The following is a 19,116-nucleotide window of genomic DNA, read 5'->3' on the forward strand; positions in this document are numbered from 1 at the left end:
TCTGACATCTCTCCCCTGAACTCTCCACCCTGCCACCGACCTTTCTCCCCCCTGCCACCGACCTTTCTCCCCTGCCCCAAATGGTCCTGGACTCTAACCCCCTAAACTCACTTTTCTGCCCATCTCCGCTGCTACTGCACTGAAACTGTACTTTGAACACTTAAATTATATTAACATTTTAAACTGTATACCCCGGTTATCTAGGCCCTTTGTTTTGTTTAATGTGTATGTTTATCTAGGCCCTTTTTGTTTTTTGTTTGATGTATATGTCACACTGTAGGACTGCGGGAAACAATATTTCGATATTTCTGGATGTACAACATGTAGAATTATTGACAATAAAGCTGACTTTGACCTTTTTCTTACTCAATATCAAGCCACACTTATTGTTTTGACTTCGGCTGTGAGTGTTTGTGTGTGCGCTCAGGATGAGTTTAGCTTGTTCTCGCTGTATCGCCGACCCGGAAGCCTGTCCGCTCCTCGCAGCAACGAGCCTCGCAAACGTCCCGACCAATCAGAGCACACTGGGCTCACAGGGAGGGGGGGGGCAGGAGCTCCAACAAGCCGTTTAGGACAGCGTGAATACCGGTGAATACACATACTTTACAGAGATGCTGTATGAGAAACCAATGTGAGTTTGGAAAATTGCACAATTTAAATCTATTTTAGTATACCTCAACAATGGAATTATGATCAGTAGAAATGGCCATGACATGGGCCCTTTAATACTTAAGATGACAGCAGGCTGTGCCAAAAAAATTACTAAATTACATAGCGACTTATTTTGTTTACAAAGTCTATTTGTCTGACCTTGCACTGAACAATGTGTTACCCAGAGCACAAACTGTCATTGGAGAAGACCAATACAAATCTGCAAACTTCCTATTCTGTTCTAGTGAAAAGCTCAAAGACACAAAGTTGACATTTGAAATTGGCACTGGAAAAAACAACAAGCATAGCAGTTTAAACCGTTTTCAACTTAAATCCATCTTTTATTGACGTTTATGTTCACTGTATGGTCTGTAACATCACAATAGCATACTGGGGAATTAGTACAGGAAGAAGGGATTGTGAATACCTCTGCGTCTCAAACTTTCCTTCTTTTGTCCTCTGAAAGGTCAAAATGAAGGAGAGTGGGTCATACATTACTCTCAAATGCACACCAGCTTATTACCTTATACTGTCTTCAAAATACAGCATTCTTATAAGAGCTAAAAAGCACTGGAATAAATAAAAAAAACAAGAGTGGAATTTATCATTGCCATCATACAATTCTAAGTATGTATATAAAGAGAGACGATAGAAGGAGGTGGTAAAGAGTAAAAGGGATCATATCCATACTAAAATGCCCACGTGAGGAATGTCATGTCTGTCTTATGATGCTCTAAAGTCTTCACGGTCACATGAACCCTATCGGCCCAGAATTACTGTATGGTTTTTAAAATGCTCCTTACTTAACATATCATTAAATCAAAGCAAGAACCCATGATCTAAGTATTCCTATTGAACACCAAAGCCTCTTGTGAATCTTGAGATTCCACAACCAGAACAATGTGTATTGGTTTTTTTTCAAAATAAAAAGGGAGCAAAGAGAGCTTGTTTTGTCACTAAATGACAGATGATGAGAGAGTGCTGCTTGTACTCAGTCCATGCAGTGGGATCAGTGTGAATAATGAACAATTACATTCAGAAAAATAAAGGTTTCTCCTTCCTTAAGTCCTCTCCTAGCCCAGTGTCTGTTATAGCTTAAACATAAACCCAAAAAGAGGACTTTGTTCAGTTTGGTGAAACCTAATACAATGTTAAAAAATATCAAGCAGAATATTAAGAAATCCACAATGGTAGTGATTTGAATTCAGGAACAATCTCAAATTAGATCAAGTGGGGAAAAAACTATTTTGGGGGTCAAAAAAAAGATGTTGACCATAACATGGAGGATGAAAGGTTGTAGAAAAATAATAATTTCCTGCATTTTGTTCCAGTTTTTTCTCTATTTTGTACTTTTAACCTCACTTATCTTTCCAACATTGTGTTCCACCACACTGAACATGCCCACATTACCCCCATCCGCCCAGTACATCTCACACACAAAATACACTCCTCCCTCAATCACAAAACATGCACAACTATAGACCCCCCCCCCACCCACCCACACCCTCCACCACAAACAAAGAAAAAAAATCAATCATCCCATTAAAACAACTGCAAAAGAACTACACATTCAAGTACCTATTCGTCATATGGCACCAAGAGCAAGTGTACCACAAGAACAATACAAATCAGCAAACTGTTAGGCCTATTCTCTTTCAAAACTACCACTTCAGAAAGCTCAATGAATTTGCCATTGAATGATTGAAAAAAAGAGTGTATATTACAGTTTTGTATATACTTAAAGCCTATTTTTAATGCATCTACGGGAAAGAATACACATGCAAAGTATGTGTACCCCAATTTGTCTATGCGCACATTTGTTAAAAATATTTAAAAAGAACAGGCTTTGTTTCAATCACTTATTAGTGCTAGGGTTTTACAGAAAGGAAATGAACTCCAGGTCGATCCAAAGAGTCAAACCAGGGCTTCCAACGCCAGAGCCCGCTGCCTTTGAGGCAAAGTCTATGAACAATTGAAGGACAGCCATTAGTGACAGTGTCCCTCTGTTACTTCGTCCAGTGAAACACCAACAAAATCCCTCCCAATGTTCTGTACAAGGTATATCTCATGCTCCCCTCATCATTGTATTACCCATCTGTAATAGGACCACAGCCACAGTACTTTGAAAAGCCATATATAGCACAAAAAAAACATTACAAAGAAATGAATGGAATATTTTTCAATTAAAACAAAAAAAAAAGGCATTTTTTGTTTTTTGTACACAGGATATTGGAGATAGAAAAGGCAAGTTGCAGCGCAAGCAGGATTGTGTGTGTTGAAGATTCCTTTATCCCAAAACCCTGTCTTTGGACCGATGTTGTGCGGGAAAACTGTGCGTGCAACTTTGACTTTTTTGTGTTTTTATTTGTCTACACACTAAATGAACAAAGACCACACGCACGTTAGGCAACGACGAATACCATAGCTGTGAATTAAGATGAAACAAACAAATCAAAATATAGCTATATATATATATATATGTATATGACTTTAATATATAATTTCTATCTGTTAAACAACAGCAGGCTGAATGCTTGTGGTTCTGGAAAAGGAAAAGACAGAGCAGAGGGGAAGAGAGAGAAATCTAATGTTTTGTTAACATCCTTTAAGATACAGGCGGAGAGAAAGTGAGCAGGGACGTGCAAGAACAGTTATCACACTTGAGCTTAAACCAACTCCTCGTAATTCAAATCTGCAGCGAGGCACACCAGATCCTGGAGGGGGGGGGGGGGGGGTGGTCTTGTGTGGTCCCTCGGTGTGATCAAATAATGCCACAAATTGCAGCCAAATAATCCCCTTCAGTCCATTCAGGATCTTACAAACGTCTTTGAGCGACTGGCTGGGGAATGGCGGGCTGACGGTCGGGTTCGAGGGTCTCCCTTCTCTCTCAATTCTGAGGAAGGCACCAAAGCGTTCAGGGCGGCTCCTGGGTCTTCCTCACCTGGGTCTTCCTCAATCGGCGACAAAAACTACCACCACAAAGAAAGCAAGGAAAACGAGTGGCAAGAGAAAGTGTGCTTGTTTGCCTCTCTGAAGTATATACTGTATAGCTTTTCCGATATTAACGCAGTTGTTCTTTTTGTTCCCCGTTTTGTTCTACAGAAAGAACCTAAATCTGTTTTGTAGTCCTCTACAAAGAGTGTGCGAGTGTGTTAAAACCAGGATTTCTGCTGCCATTGATCTCTTAGTGTGAGGAGTACAAATAAAAAAAAATCCAGAGGAAATTAAAAGGGTGACTATGGATGTGATCTCGTGTGGTCCTGTCTTTTTTCCTTTTGGATCAGGCAGTCGGGCTGGACAGCTACCAGTGGTACTCCAACTCGGCTCCGTTCTGCAAGAGGAAAGCAATGGAGGGGAAGATGGTAGGAAAAGGAGAGATGGAAAAGAAGATGGGAGAGCATGATGAAAAGGAGCGCACATTGTTATTAGGTACAGTAACACAATCATTTCAGTGAAATTCGATGATTTTGTTCCCCAACCTGGACTTCAAGGCCAGGTTTTCCTATAATCAGCACGACAAAAAGAAGCACAAAGTTACAATAGCAGCGTAAGCCAGGGCACACTTTACACCTCAGTGTGTGTTCCTGCCGCAACAATACGCCAACACAACAACTCCAAGGCCTTTCGTCAGAGAGGGACACAGAAACGAAGACTGTTGCGTGCAGTTGTGGAAAGACAGAGAGAGAGGAAGGTGCATGCGTGTAGGGTCGTATACGTGTGATTTGAGAGGGTGGGGGTGGGGGTGGGGGGGGGGCGGACAGGACCAGAAGACAACGACCATTCATCCTCCCTAAACCTCGACAGTGATGTCACAGACGTACAAACACGCCTTAAAGTCACGGAGATCCACATGCTAGAGAGAACTGATGGGAGTGACGGGGGGGGTAAGGTCACCACTTACATGCCTGTAGGAGTGTGTGTGAGTAAGGTGTGCGTGTAGATGGGTTGGAAGAAAGGGGGGTGTAACATTTATATATGTGGTCACTTACCAAATGAAACAGGAGGGCTGCGTTAATCAGAGGGTGAACACACAGTTAGACAAATCGACACATCCCGTGTGTGTGTGTGTGTGTGTGTGTGTGTGTGTGTGTGTGTGAGAGTGGAACAGTTCCCTTGTTAGTGTTGGTAAGATTAATAACATTTCTTCAGAGAGAAAAAAAAAAGATTTATTTAATGATGGATAAATATCCATAATCCAATGTAACTTTTTTCTTCTCTGAAGTACTGTAAAATTACCATATGGTTGGTTATCTGTTGAAACATCAATCTAAACTCTAAATATGGGCGGTTGTGAAGTAGCACAAGTTTGCCACAAAATGTTATTAAGGGCCATTTTACTGGTAAATATGTAACTTAAACCACAAATACTTCATATGCTAGCCAAACCTTAATAAAACAGTGTTCCTTCAATATTCTTGCTCTTATGATGGCTACAATTTCTATTTAAAGCCACTATGTGTAGAATTTGAATCACAAACCACACCGAGTTACCCGAGGATAGTCAACATCACAATCATTTGGCTGTAATCACAAAAACTCTACAAATAGCTGATTTAAGTTAGGTCTTCGTCCTCACAGACAACAAAACAAGGTGCCATCAACATCACCTCACTCTCAACACCAGCTACCAAACATCTCACACGCTAACAATTATTAAAGTGTGTCATATTTGATGTTAGTGCGTCATTCCCTCACAGACACATCGGATCCATCACAGAAAAACACTCATATATTTGAACACGATCACTGCAACATCAAATAAAGTGACAAGGCGACACAGATGTTATTGACTCCCTGTTTTCAAGCCATTGTGTAAGAAATAGGCATGTTTCTGTAAAACAGGCAAATCAAGATATTGGCAGAACCCAAAAGTATACAACGTCTGCCAGCTACACAACATCCTTAGACACAATTAACTGGAGTGTATCACCAACTATTGATCTGTACAGACTCCTACAATACTCAAATAGCAGCCACAGCCTTTATTCACCTCTACTAAAAGAGAACTCGGATTAAGATAGCATACGATACTTTAGTTTTATTTACTACAGTGGTTCACCACCAACATAGCTGAATGCAACAAAGGTGAACAACTAACAAAACAGACAGCTGCGCATTTGGATCTCTGGAACATACTGAACATAATGACCAACTACAAAGAAAGGACAGCGCTAACGGTTCCTGTCTCATGAACACAGGCTGATTGGGGAAGCTTTGAGTTAGGACAACAAATAAACTGCTCAAAGAAATCTTCGATGCACACAGTGGAACACAGAGAAACAAATTCAACAAATAAATAAGAACAAAATTATTTCTCTTGCAGTCGCTGGATTTGGTGAAAGTGCTAAGGTTCCGCAAGAAAGACTCTGGACAAAGCTGTGTTGTCATGCATGCACAGGCCATTACCAGGGCTGAGAGGAAGGTGCGCATCATGCACAATGCCCAGAAAAACAAACAAATGTTTATCGAAAGGAATGAAAGGATGTGCTTGGCACTGAGGTAAGTTTGAATATTTAACCTGCTGTGGTTTGAGTGGGAAGAAAAATGGAACACACAGATACCAACAGCCTGCTCCACGAGACGAGGCGACTTAAAACTCAGATGTTATGACTTAGTATAACATTTAAAGGGGACCTATCATGCAAAATGCACTTTTGTACGTCTTTTATACATGAATATGTGTCCCTGGTGTGTCAGGGAACTCACCAAGTGTCAGAAAACACAACCCTCTCTCTTTTCCTCCATACCCAAATCTCTAAAAACGGGGCTGCAACGGAGCTGATACAGATTTGAAATTGTTCTGACGTCAGAAACGGGGAGCTCCGCCTATATGGGCAACTCTCCACCTATCAGGGGAATGTGGGGTTGGGCCACGGCCATTGCCGCTCGAAAGCGCTGGAGACGCTGTAGTACATATGCCAGGCCTGTAAGTGGCGCTGTAGTCTGCCACAAAAGCAGCGAAGAAGACTTCTCACAGAATCAGCCCTTGCAAAAACAGGGCTGGAAAAGAGCAAATAGAACGAAATGAGGCATGGCTAAAATGCATGATCTGTTTGGTATTTTGAAAAAAGAACTTCACAGACATGTTTTATATAGGTATGGCCCTACAATATATTATTTAAATATAGCATGATAGGTCCACTTTAAGTTTGAGTACAAATGGTCAAAAAACGACAAGGCTCATATACATTGAATATACTGATACTGACCCCATCTTCCTCCCTGTATGGGTTCAGACGGTTGTATACTGCTTCAATAACACTGCGTCTGCAGGAAGGGGAAGACACAAAAAAGTGATTAGGTTTCATTAGCTATTCAATTCAAGCCATCCATCCAAACAGAAACAAGCTACAGAAAGGTGAAGTAAACTGCAAACTTTGAATAATATTTCTATTTAGTCCCAATGACATACATTTTTTTTCTAAAACTAGATAACTGCCTTTTTTTTAACATTATATTTTCATATTAATATTTCTTGTTCTGTTCTGTTTTTTTACTGCAAATTTGTATTCCATATTTTATTCCATTGCAATGTAAATACTGTTATATTTTACTATATTTGTTATTATTTTTAATATTTGTCTAGTTCTCTACCTGTGTTTTTAATTCTTGTTTTACTTTTAAGTATGCACCACGACACCAAGTCAAATTTCTCATACGTGTAATTAAACCTACCTGTTGATAAACCTGTTTCTGATTCTGATATTTTTATACCAGATGCTTATGACTCCAGATTAACATACAACTATCCTGTTAAAGTAACACAGAGTCTTTCAGAGGGTGCTGGTTCTTACTTGCTGGCGAGGCCTCCCCCTGGTGGAAGGGGGGGCATGCCGATGTCGGTGGACAGGCTCCTCATCACTGCTACCAGGTCAGGGAAGCCCTCCTCCCCGGGCCGAGACAGCATCTCTGAAACAACAGCATGATGTTACAAAGACAGTGTTCACAGAGCTGCTGACCGCCAAGAACAGCTGAGACAAGAGAGGAGAGGGAGAGAAGAAGAGAGGAGGGAGAACTAAAAATGTGACAAATGAGGGGGAAAGAAGTGAAGATGGAAAGTGAATATCTGAGAGAATCCTGCAGCTGAGTTGAGAGTGGCATGAAGCCAGGTCAATGTTCAGCCAGAGCATTCCTCTCTTTCTATTCTCTTCCGGTATTAGACGGTATCTGAAGCCAAACACCCGAATACATTTCGCATCAATGTTTACACTGATTTGGGAAATCATTTGAACCCACTTTGGTGCTCCTATTAAACCATTCAGCATTCATTATTTAACCATTTTATACAATAACTACCTCCTGGTTTTACCACCTGCTTTTTATAATCTTACAATAGATGTGCTAGACCCAGGGTTTTTTTACCGCTCTGTGGATCAAGAAAACATTGGTATTAGGTGAGCAGAAATCTGACAAACCCTTGTTTTGCACAAACAGTAGCCCTTGTGTTGAAGAAACCAACAAGGAGTATAAAACTACACTGTGTTCATCGGAAGTCATCTTCATAAAAGAAGGATGAAATGATAAAAAAGAAGATATAAAGACAGGAGCAGGGAATCTATCCAAACAAGACAGGGAATGTTTGAGTGAGAAAGGGGGGAGAAAGATGCGTTCAGGGAGGAGAGGGAGGAGAGGATAGAACAGGGAATAGAGAGGGGAGATGCTTGCTGAAATGGAAAAGGAGGTCAGGATGGTGTCACTCCTCTGCTGTGAGCCGGAGATAACTTGGCTGGAGGTTTTACAATAGACAGTGGCAGGGTCATTGAGTGGAGAAAACATGCAAACAGATCAGAAGAGCCCGAGTCTCCAAGAAAAACTTTGTAAGAGCTCAAATAAAAACCTGTTTTTACAATTACACCTTTATATACAACAATAACGGGTGGGATTGCGGTTTAAAAACCTAAAATTACCGAAATGTATTGACATTATACAAATTTTATAATCAATTATTCAAAGATTTCAACATTGGTGTTACTCAAAATCCCTATTTAATACAAGTCTATACCTATTTAATGACCTTATATTCACACATCAAAACTTAAAGGTCCCATGTCATGGCCATTTCTACTGATCATAATTCCATTGTTGAGGTCTACTAGAATAGATTTACATTGTTCAATTTTCCAAACTCATATTGGTTTCTCATACAGCATCTCTGTATAGTATGTGTATTCACTCTCTGTCCTAAACGGCTTGTTGGAGCTCCTGCCCCCCCCCCCCCCCCCTTCCCTATGAGCCCACTGTGCTCTGATGAGTCCACCACCGTTACAGCGGAACATCAGTGATTATGTGTTACAATGGCATTTGTTAGCAACCAGAAAATGACACCAGTAATGACAAACAGATGAGAATGCTGCGTGGGGTCTGGGTGCCGTGTTGGCGGGACGTTGCGCGGCTCGCTGCTGCGAGGAGCGGACAGTATGAGCTGGCTTACTGGTGTCATTTCCTGGTTGCTGCGTGGGGTCTGCGAGACAGCGAGAAATCGCGAATGGACGCGGGAAGGGGGGGTTGCTGGTCCCCATCTGCGAGGCTCCACTCACCCGCACCCCCAAACGTGGCGCACCAGCAGTGTAAGCGCGCCACAGTTTCGCCGCTGCGAGGCTCCACTAGCACCCCCCCCCCCCAGCGCGTCACAGTTTAGCCACTGAGAGAGTGTGTATGTGTGTGAGGAGCTCCACGGATTGGTCCATTTGGATGGAGGGATACAAAGCTACATAACACACAAGGGGACGGGTAATAACCGGAAAAGCATGACATGGGACTTTAATACTTAGGAAAAATTAATGAAATATTCTAAAAATGATATATTGTATGTATATATATACAATATAATGTATAATATTCAAAGATCCTATTATGTTTGTACATACAGTAACAATGGTCTTCACCCGGCCATTCTCACCTTCCACTCGAGACTCCATATATTTGTTGAGCTCAGCGTCTTTCCTCACAGCTTCCTCCGACACTTTGGGAGCGTTGGGCAAACACACTAACACAACACTCATGTTATCCCGACTCCCCTGAGACGAACGGGAGGAGAGAGGAGTGAAGAGGAGAAAGTAAGAGAAGGAGTTATTGTGAAGTGCTGAAAGAAATAATGAAGATTTCCAAGGCAGAAGTATTCAAACAGTCTGCAACATGAATCACAGGGAGGTTAAAACAGACGGCTTCATGTCAATCATTTTACAAAAATAGGCTGTTTTGTATTCACCTTGCTCTTTGACTGAATTAAGGCGCTTCCACGTTGAGAAATAGTTTGCAAACGTGCATCTACTTAGCTGTTTTTTGTAATAACTCTTACTGCCAGTCGGGTAAATTATCCCAAATATAATGTATTGTTTAAAATGTACTGACACTAGAGCAGCTGAAGGAACACAATTGCATCCAAACCCAGAAGTGAAAAAAAGTAGCGGGTGATTACCATTGTGCTTTTTACATTTTGAATCCATTATATTTAACTAAATTCTGCAGCTGATCAGGAATAATGAATAATATCCACTTTTCAAGCCTACAGAATGCCAGTGTTTAGGAAAATGTTATATTCATGTTAAGTTTCCATGTTCAAAACTGCTCATGTGAAGTTGTTACAGCTTGCATAAAAAAACAAAAACTCTTACGAACTTTATCTACATCTAACAGCCTGAATGTGCCACAGTCAATCTCAATAATCTATGAGCAATCACAGTAAAAACCCACAAAGGTCATGCTGAAACCCAACATGTACACACCTTGTGCAGGCAGGTGTCCACCACTTCATTGCAGACTCTTTCCAGGTCGTCGGACACCTCAAGCCTAGATTTGACAAACTCGCAGAGCTCCTCGTTGGTCATGACGTCCCAGATGCCGTCACAGGCCAGGACGATAAACTGATCCTGTTCCGGGGCCCGAACCATCTCATAGACTTCGGGTTCGGGGCTGACCAGCTGCTCTGTGGGGCCCTTCCCGTCCACACACTTGTAGTCATAGTCCCCCAAGGCCCTTGAAACAGCCAGTGACCCGTTAACCCTCTGAATCATCACCGAGCCGCCGGCGTTCTGGATGCGCTCTCTCTCGCGGGGGTTGCAAGGCTTGTGGTCGAGAGTGGAGAAACACACGTTTGAGTTGCGGTACAGAACGCCTCGAGAATCGCCACAGTTGACGAAGAAGAAATGCTCGGGTGACATGAGGATCCCCACCGCTGTGGAGCCGCTACGGTCCATGCCGTTCCGAAGGTCAGAAAAGCTGCGCATGTGCTCGTCAATCTTCAGGAAGCCTGTCCGGATCCCAGTTTTGATATTCTCTACTGTAGGAAGAGCCAGCGCTGGAGGGTCACCGGTGGAGCCGTCTGGCCCAGCAGGAGGGCCTTGGGTCCCTAAGCTAGCACTCATTATGTGTTCCAGAAGATGCTTGGAGCAGTAGTTGGCAACCTTTGAGCCAGCGTGACCATCGTAGACGGCGAAAAAGGACCAGTCAGTCATACCAGGAGCAGGAAGTCCGAGCACGGCTGTGTGAGCGTCCTCCATCTCCACCCTCCAGCCCTGCATGGAGCTCAGCCCGTAGCGCAGGCCGTTGCCCTCGTCGTGCAAGTTGTGCTTCTCCGTCCGGGGTTTGTCCAGGAACGCTCCCATGGCTCCGGCTGGGAAACAGAACCACTGCTACCTGTGGGAGAAAAAAAAGATACAGGACAGAATAAGAAAAAGGGACACTGAATTTGAAGTAAACACTGCAGGCCTGTACTATGTTATACCAGAGTGTACCATTTTATCACAAGTGAAAACTATAAATAACATAGTAGACACATTGAATTCATGTTTGTGTTTAACAATAGTAAAGCCCTGGTATTTTGCATGTTTGATCAACAGCGTGGCTTATTATTACACCTACATTAATGTCAACTCTACTCTTCGCAACCCAGCTATAACTGTGTTCAACTGACAGAGGCAGGGTTTTTAAGAAAGAGACATTCCTAGCAATCATTAGATTCAAAGTAGAGATCAAATTACATATAATGAATCCATTGATCCTATTTGATGTAAAAAAGAAAAGTTGGCATAAGCATCAAGGTAAAATATTAAAAAAAACATACAACATATTTAAAAAACCTTATTCAAATCAAACTCCACACAAAATCTGCCACTTCCTTACAGAGCCCCTCCTCCAACACACACGGACGCGCACATGACCAATGAGGGCACGAGATAAGTTTGTGCACAGATGGAAGGCTGACAGGCAGGTAGGCCATCCAGTTATTTTAGCCGGGCCGGCTAAAATGATTGGTCGTGCTTTTTACAGTATTACGGCTTCCACAGATGACATTTTTTTATGTATTTATTGTCAAAGCATTTAAGATATTCATTGCTATCGGGGTGTTAAGAGCATTCCATGGAATATAACAAAGTGTTTCTGAAGTGAATTACCTAACCCACCTTTAATCAAATCTGTAATAAATTCTATGTGCTGTTTACTTAATATTCCTAGAGAAACATTCCAACTAAATAGTGACCATTGCTCATCATATCCAGAAATAGCACAGCTTTATGCCTAAAGAGACAGAGTATCAAGCTTAAAAGCTTCTTTGGCCAGCCCGAGCAGGCTAAGAGCATTACCAAACTGAGAGGACGTGTTATCGGCCTGTAACTGCACCTGCATTAGCTAAATGAACAGCAGCCAGCTTTATAGGATAGAATATTTCTATATCCAGCCATGTACTTCATGTAAGAACATGAACCGATACAGTCTTATTGGTTATAACAGTACTTAATGGCTTTTTACCTCTGGAAATTGTACTCTTAACCTGTAGCTTTATTCTTGAAAATATCAATAAATGCTACTTTAGTAGTAAGCATACTGGCATCTGGTCTCTTATTGTACACATAGGCTCAAGGTTACATTTTTTTAAAACATATGAACTTCCTGGTGTTCCCATTATCTCATATTTCTGTTGAAATAAATAAACACTACCTAGCAACACATGAAAGGAAACGATCACATGACAGGGTTTTAATCGTCTGAGATGCTGCTTTTGCTACGCAGCTGGTTTGTACAATGACATTTAATAATGATTTGACAAAAGGTAATTGGGACATCTTCAACTGGGAAACATCCGATTTTAAAATAAGTGATTATTATTAAATTATCCTATGGACTAAGCATTTTAAATCAGTTAAAAAAAACGACACACTATGCATTTTCTTCCAGTAATGTCTATAGTTGACTTGACACATATCTTTACATGTGTCTGATGCACACAAACCAAGCCGACTCAACAGCTTACAGTCAACACAGTTGTGCAAGAGGACCAGATATTTAAAACTTAGTTAATAAGTTATACAAAAATACAGCATCTAACTTAATCATACTGAAGGATAAACATAAATAATTTATTCTATCAGAGGAAATGCAACGCAGTAGAGCAACGTTGTGTGTTGATATTTCTGTATTAAAAAAGCGTAAATAAATAAATTCAGTATCAGTTTAGTTTCTAAACACTGCATAACCAACTCCATTACCTCTGGGTCAACCTGTAGCACGTTTAAAGGGCTGGCCGATGTGCCACGTCTTGTCTGCACCACATGCAGGCTGTTAGTCTGGCACTATATATTTACTTTTGGAAAAAAGTGAATGATAAATATCAAAGTTGTTGGTGTTATTTCTGGATTTCCAATTCATTTAATTGTGATACAACAGATGTGCTTTGATTTGCATATTATTGTGTGTGCACAAATGGACAAAAACAGGCTTGGCCACATATCAAAGGGCTGGGAATCATCTCTAGTCCAAACCACTTGAATTATTACCTTGACAACAAATGCATTCACACACACATTCAACTCATTATTGAGCAGATATCCAAGCCACAAACACAATCACCAAACCAAATCCTTTGCCCTCTTTCATTCGACACCCAGATATAATATTTGCTAAAAACCTGATGGCGTCGCATTATATTAAAGACGATATGCCATCGTACATAACTTGTGAACTACAGGGGAGTGATGTTACCCAGTCTGAAGTATCCATGGTTACACAGTTTGGAGTGGCAGCTGAGTGGTTGCCATAGCAACAGTAGCAGCAGATGTTAGTGGTTGCAGCATGCGACAAGATATCTGCACAGCCACTGTGTGAGCGAGCTGTGTGTGTGTGTGTGTATACGTGTTCATTCATTTGGCCATTCAATGGAGAACACATCAGTTTCAGGGTAAGGTCTCAACAAAAGGTGGCAAAACAACATTATGGTTTCCCTCCTATGGCACACACGGGAAGATGAAGTGAGTGGCTGATGCCGTTTGAGAGTCAAAGTTGAGAGCCAGCAAACAGACAGGAACCAAGGTCTTCAGACAAGCAGGGTAGCTTTAACAAGCTAACTCGATTTAACCGTCAGCTGCTGATGGGATCCACGCAGGAACAGATTCTCCCATCAAACAGACTACACACAGCACCACCACTAACATAATATGAGTCACCTTGTAGAGAGGTTGATGGTGGGAAATGTAGGGTAGTGGTTTAGTAGAAAACAGGTGCTGGAGTACTATAGCATGCGTGTTTTGCATGTGGCTCCCAAAAAGAGAAATACACAGAGTCAGAAAGGCAGTGATGTTGCGTACTTATCCTTCGCACCCTATTTATTCCTGATAATCAGAGGCGGATTCATTTCATAAGTCTGTGAATGTGTTTAATAGCAAGACAGCTTTAGCGCTAATTTCTTCTCTGTGCCGATCGCCAACAGCTGCTCTGCTCAAAAGACCCTCCACCCGCTGTCACTTTCTCCGTACCTCCTCCACACATTAGCTACGGCCACACATTACCACCCTAATACCAATGACGTAATATGTGGACACGTGGATTGCACTCAAACCCATTTTCACACGGTAGTAGGCCCGGCCTACTGGGAGCATCAAACATTTTCCATCTACTCTTATTTTCAGGCCAATTTTTAAGGTTGTGATAATCATACAAATCAATGCTGCAATGCCATATAAAGCTGCACTGTATATATTATATTTTTAGTACATTTTTTAACTCAGTTTCTCTAAGACGCTAACAGTATTTTCAGGTTAAAAAAAAGACAACACAGAGAGTATTGAGTACATTTGAAAAAGATCAATTTCTACTAATGTGCTGCTTCTATGGCTATTTAGGCAGGAGATCATCTTTCTGCTGATTAAGTACGAGGGAGTATCCAAGGTCAGCGAGAGCAGTAGCCAGACTTGATTTCATTTTAGAGTCACTCGTTGATCGATAAATATTGTGAAATATGGGCTTCAAGAACTAAATGTTTTTATTAGCATTGTGAAATGTCACAAAACAGCTCATGTCAACTTAAACAACACTACACTATTTTAAACAAAGCTTTATAATGTATAAGAAACTCATCCTAGCCTGATTTACAGTAAGGATCCTTGGCTTTGCTGAAAACATTCTGGGCTTAAGCCCATGGCGCCACCTTAGATTAAGTATCCATTAACCACATCCGAAAAAGTTTAAAAAAAACAAGGTATCGGGATCAGCCGCTTTGTTATGAGAAAAATTGTAACTAAAATGGAATAAGATCCACTTCTCAAGAAGGGCTCTCCTTTTACAAATTGAAGAGTTGGAACAAACATATCTTAGATCCCCCTCCTCTTTGATGACTCATCAGAGTCGCATCAGAACGGGTCAATTTCCCCAAACAAGTGCTCTGAACAGACATCTCAGTCATCTACAGTGCAGATGACGATAATCGCGTTACGCGCATGCGCGAATTGACATCACAGGACGTGCGATTTTTTAATTTTTTAGGACGTGCGGTATTAAGTAGGCAAATAAACTCAAACACGTCATGTTACAATTATTTTGCCGCTTGCTTCAAAAGGAAAACTCACGCAGCTCTCATGTCAGGGGTACTTGAGTGAGTGACATGCAGGCTCTGCATGCACAGCAAACCACCAATCACAATCATTCTTGATCAGATCACAGCAGGATATCCGAGCTAGCTCAGCTTGTTGCTCTGATAACTTAAGATCCAGAAGTCCGTGACTAAAATCCTTCATCCGGTTAAATATTGTTAAAAAAATACCAATTGTATAGCATTAAAGTTCAAGAAAGGATGGTTTGCGGACAAAAAAAACTGTCTTTTCTTCAATTCCTGTATTTTTTCATACCGCAATATATATCGCAGGGGGGAAAAAATCGCAATGTCAGTTTTTTCCAATATCGTGCAGCCCTATATAGGACTATAGCCAAAGAAGACGAATGTAAATGTGTCATGTTATACTGGACTGTGATTGGCCTTTACAACAAGATGTGTACTCGTCACTATACACCGAACCTGGACTTTCCTCACTTTGAGACGCCAAGGGATGTTATTGCATGTGTGTCCATCAACATTTACCATGAAGTAAATGGTTTGAAAGCAAGCTCAAGTCCTGAAAGACATACTGCAACAACACGTGCGATGTGGTAACATATTACCAGAGACAATGAAATATATTGAGATGGTTCAATGAACCTGCAGTGTTGGCCAGAATATCTAAATAAGTAGTGTGGTGCGGCAGAGATGTACCAGCCAAAAAATAAAGTATTCTACAGACTTAAGGAAAATCCGTTGTTAGGTAAAGATACTGATGATAAAAAATAAAAGTAGTAAAAATCACAAGATCAATTAAATATATTTTTCAAAGAAAATGGGAATTAAATAGTGCCTCCGGGAATCTTACCACAATAGCAATATCAGTCAAAATAATCGCATAATTATGCATATCCAAAATGTCATGATCTGTACATCAGTATGAACGGTATTTATGCTGGCTTTTCAAAAATAGAAAACAATGTCATCAGAAAACATATCTGCATCTCATTAGGTTCAGACACAGACAAATCCCATCCATCTCCCCCTCTTGGTACTTGATACATTTATCTTTGGGTTATTTTGAGCTTGCCAGTTAACGCTATCCGAGCGTACATCTGCGTGTGTAGAGATTCAATCAACAGACACAATCAGAAGTGTATAGATAAATGCCTTCGGACAGGCCAATAGACTCGCTGTAGTCATAGGCTAAAACAGCATGGCCAGTGCAGGATTTCACATCAAGGTGCCAACACAAACATGCCACTGATGATACTGCCATTTCTGGAACACACTGTCACACAAACACGGCCAAACACACAGCCACAGATGCACAAACATCCACAGACGACTACCTACAACAAGGCAATAAAGCAAGTTCATTCCTGTAGTAGTGGTGCATGGGGACAGAATGGCAATACAAAACAAGAGAAAATATAAAGAAATATATAAAATAAACATTTGTGCTCTTGGCCCTTAGAGGTAACCAGAGGTGGTAGAAGTACTCAGAGCTTGTACTTAAGTAAAAGTACAACTACAAGACTGAAGGAATACTCTGTTACATGTACAAGCAACCAAAATGTTACTTAAGTTAAAGAACAAAAGTATTAGCATCAGCATATACTTAAAGTACCAAAAGTAAAAGTACTTATTCTGCAGATTGGCCCATTTCAGAATAATATATATATGTTTTTGTTATGATAATCGACCCACTACAATGTTCTAAAAGCTGTATTTACTTTGTATGCTGCAGGGTAGCTTATGTATTTACTCCAGGTGTAACTCAAGTCTTATTTACTAGTTGATTATATGTCACATCATTAATCAAAATATGTAAGGTGACTAAAGGTCCAAAATAAATGTAGTGGAGTAAAAGTACATGATTTACAACTGAACTGTAGTGGGGTAAAACTACAAAGTAGCAACACTATGAAATACTCAAGTAAAGTACAATAACCTTGCAATTGTAGTTACTTACAGTATTTGAGTAAATGTAATTTACTTCACCAGGTTATATTATAAACTGGAATACTGGCTAATGATACATTTGACTGTTATCCAGCAAAACAACAACGTCAACCAATTAACAAATTCAGATCCCAGCATGATAATAACTGGCTGGTAATATCCTCATATTTACCACCAAAACAAAGACAAAAACAACAACACTTTAAACCCTGTTATCCATTATAACGTTAACTAAGAGCCTCTAACTGAAAATGAGGCCACTTGTGTTGCTAGCTAACCAGCTAGCGAAATTGTCAAAGTGTTTACTAGAAACGTAGCACATCACAAGTACCAGATTGTACTTACTTTGTAGGAAAGAAACTACCTCTATCAGTCGTTTTTCTTGTTGCTTCAGTGGCAGGTTATGTTATTACCCGAGCTTCTTGTGATAGGCTTATCTCTCGTTAATGTTAGCCACTTTCGCTTCTCGGCCCCTGCTCGTCAGCTAGCTTTGATTAAGCTAGCCAGCATTTCACACGATCAGTTCTGCCTTCAGCATGTCTCTGCATCGGATTCGGAACAAGGCTTTTATATACATGTTTGGCACTGTAAACCCAGGGAGCACCAAATAAATAACCGCTACGTAGGCTGTCAGTTGAAATGAAAAACACTCGTTTCGCCAAGATCTATCTATGATTTGAACAACTAGCTAATTTTGGCTAAAGCTAAATGTATGAGGCAGATGACGTTCTTTTTGAACATGCAGTTCTGGGGCGGGCCAATCATCTTGCTCTCTACTGTGATTGGACAAACGCTGAATCGAGGCTGAGGCATGATTGGTCCAAAACTGAGTCAGTCAGACATCCTATGACATACTGTAAACAGTGAAAATCCGAGTGTGTGTGTGAGTGTGTTTGAGTGGCTTTTTTGTATTGGAAGTCACTTTGTTAGAAAAAGTGGAGGGGACAATTTCTCCAGATTTAACATCAGCATCGGAATACATGTGAGACATACATCATGTCCAAATGAGGGGGAGACCCGAGGCTGACTACCACATATTGGAGGGATTTTACAGTTTTATATCCCTTCTGTCGAGAAGACTTGTGTGGATCAAAAGTGTATTGGCTAACTTTGTCTGCTGCCAGCTTGACTCAGTAGATAAGCAACATAAAATGCTTATGGTTTATTCTATTGCATACTGAAATGGATCTTCATCATATAAGAATGATATTTGTGAGAAGATGATTGGATAAAAACCCATAGCAAATTAGCTGTAGACGAAATCTACTTTAAATGTGTATACTTGCCTTAATACATATTGTCATATTTTTCAACAGTTATCAAATATAAAATAAATCAGAACAAGTGAGTGGATCCTTTTTTGGGACATGAATTGCTTGACATGATCCTCTGCAGTAATTCACTGAAATCATATGTCGAACTACCTGCTCAGTTATTCAATTACAGGAAGTCCTTTATGGCCAAGAGGGCTCAGTGTGGGTTTTCATTACAAAATCATTATGTTCTTTCCCTTACAGATAAAGTAGAACAAAGGCTTTTTTGCAAATGTATTGCACCAACTTCCGTTTCACATCAACAACAAGTTGCAACAAGTCACAGCAGGTGGGTCAACAGGGTATTTAAGCAAACTAATCACAAGCTTGAGTGGATCTGCTCCCACACACATGCAACTCCTACACATGGCATACATTTAAGGC

The 19,116-nt window shown here is 40.8% G+C and overlaps 1 protein-coding gene across 2 annotated transcripts; it reads right to left on the reverse strand.

Annotated features, from left to right (window-relative positions):
- Nucleotides 1-958: 958 nt before the first annotated feature.
- On the reverse strand, nt 959-18,151 carry ppm1ba (protein phosphatase, Mg2+/Mn2+ dependent, 1Ba). Of its 2 annotated transcripts, none has more exons than XM_034152138.1 (6): nt 17,784-18,151; nt 10,377-11,286; nt 9,551-9,668; nt 7,446-7,560; nt 6,861-6,918; nt 959-3,982 (listed from the first exon to the last, which is right to left on the reverse strand). In XM_034152138.1, the coding sequence occupies exons 2-6, from the start codon at nt 11,253-11,255 to the stop codon at nt 3,953-3,955; spliced, it is 1,200 nt and encodes a 399-aa protein (XP_034008029.1). In that variant the 5' UTR covers nt 11,256-11,286; nt 17,784-18,151; the 3' UTR covers nt 959-3,952. The 2 variants fall into 2 exon arrangements, with proteins under 2 accessions (XP_034008029.1, XP_034008028.1); XM_034152137.1 differs by having other exon boundaries at nt 17,765-18,151.
- Nucleotides 18,152-19,116: the final 965 nt, after the last annotated feature.

The sequence above is a fragment of the Trematomus bernacchii genome, unplaced genomic scaffold (assembly GCF_902827165.1).
Source record: "Trematomus bernacchii unplaced genomic scaffold, fTreBer1.1, whole genome shotgun sequence".
NCBI lineage: Eukaryota > Metazoa > Chordata > Actinopteri > Perciformes > Nototheniidae > Trematomus > Trematomus bernacchii.

Bases quoted from the DNA above. Each gene is read 5' to 3' on its own strand.
- ppm1ba (XM_034152138.1), bottom strand. From the start codon at position 11,255: ATGGGAGCGTTCCTGGACAAACCCCGGACGGAGAAGCACAACTTGCAC. The intron at 7,561-9,550 runs GTGAGAATGGCC...CTGTTGTTTCAG, and splicing joins TATGGAGTCTCGAGTGGAAG to AGATGCTGTCTCGGCCCGGG. The intron at 6,919-7,445 runs GTAAGAACCAGC...CCCTTCCTGCAG, and splicing joins GGGGGAGGCCTCGCCAGCAA to ACGCAGTGTTATTGAAGCAG.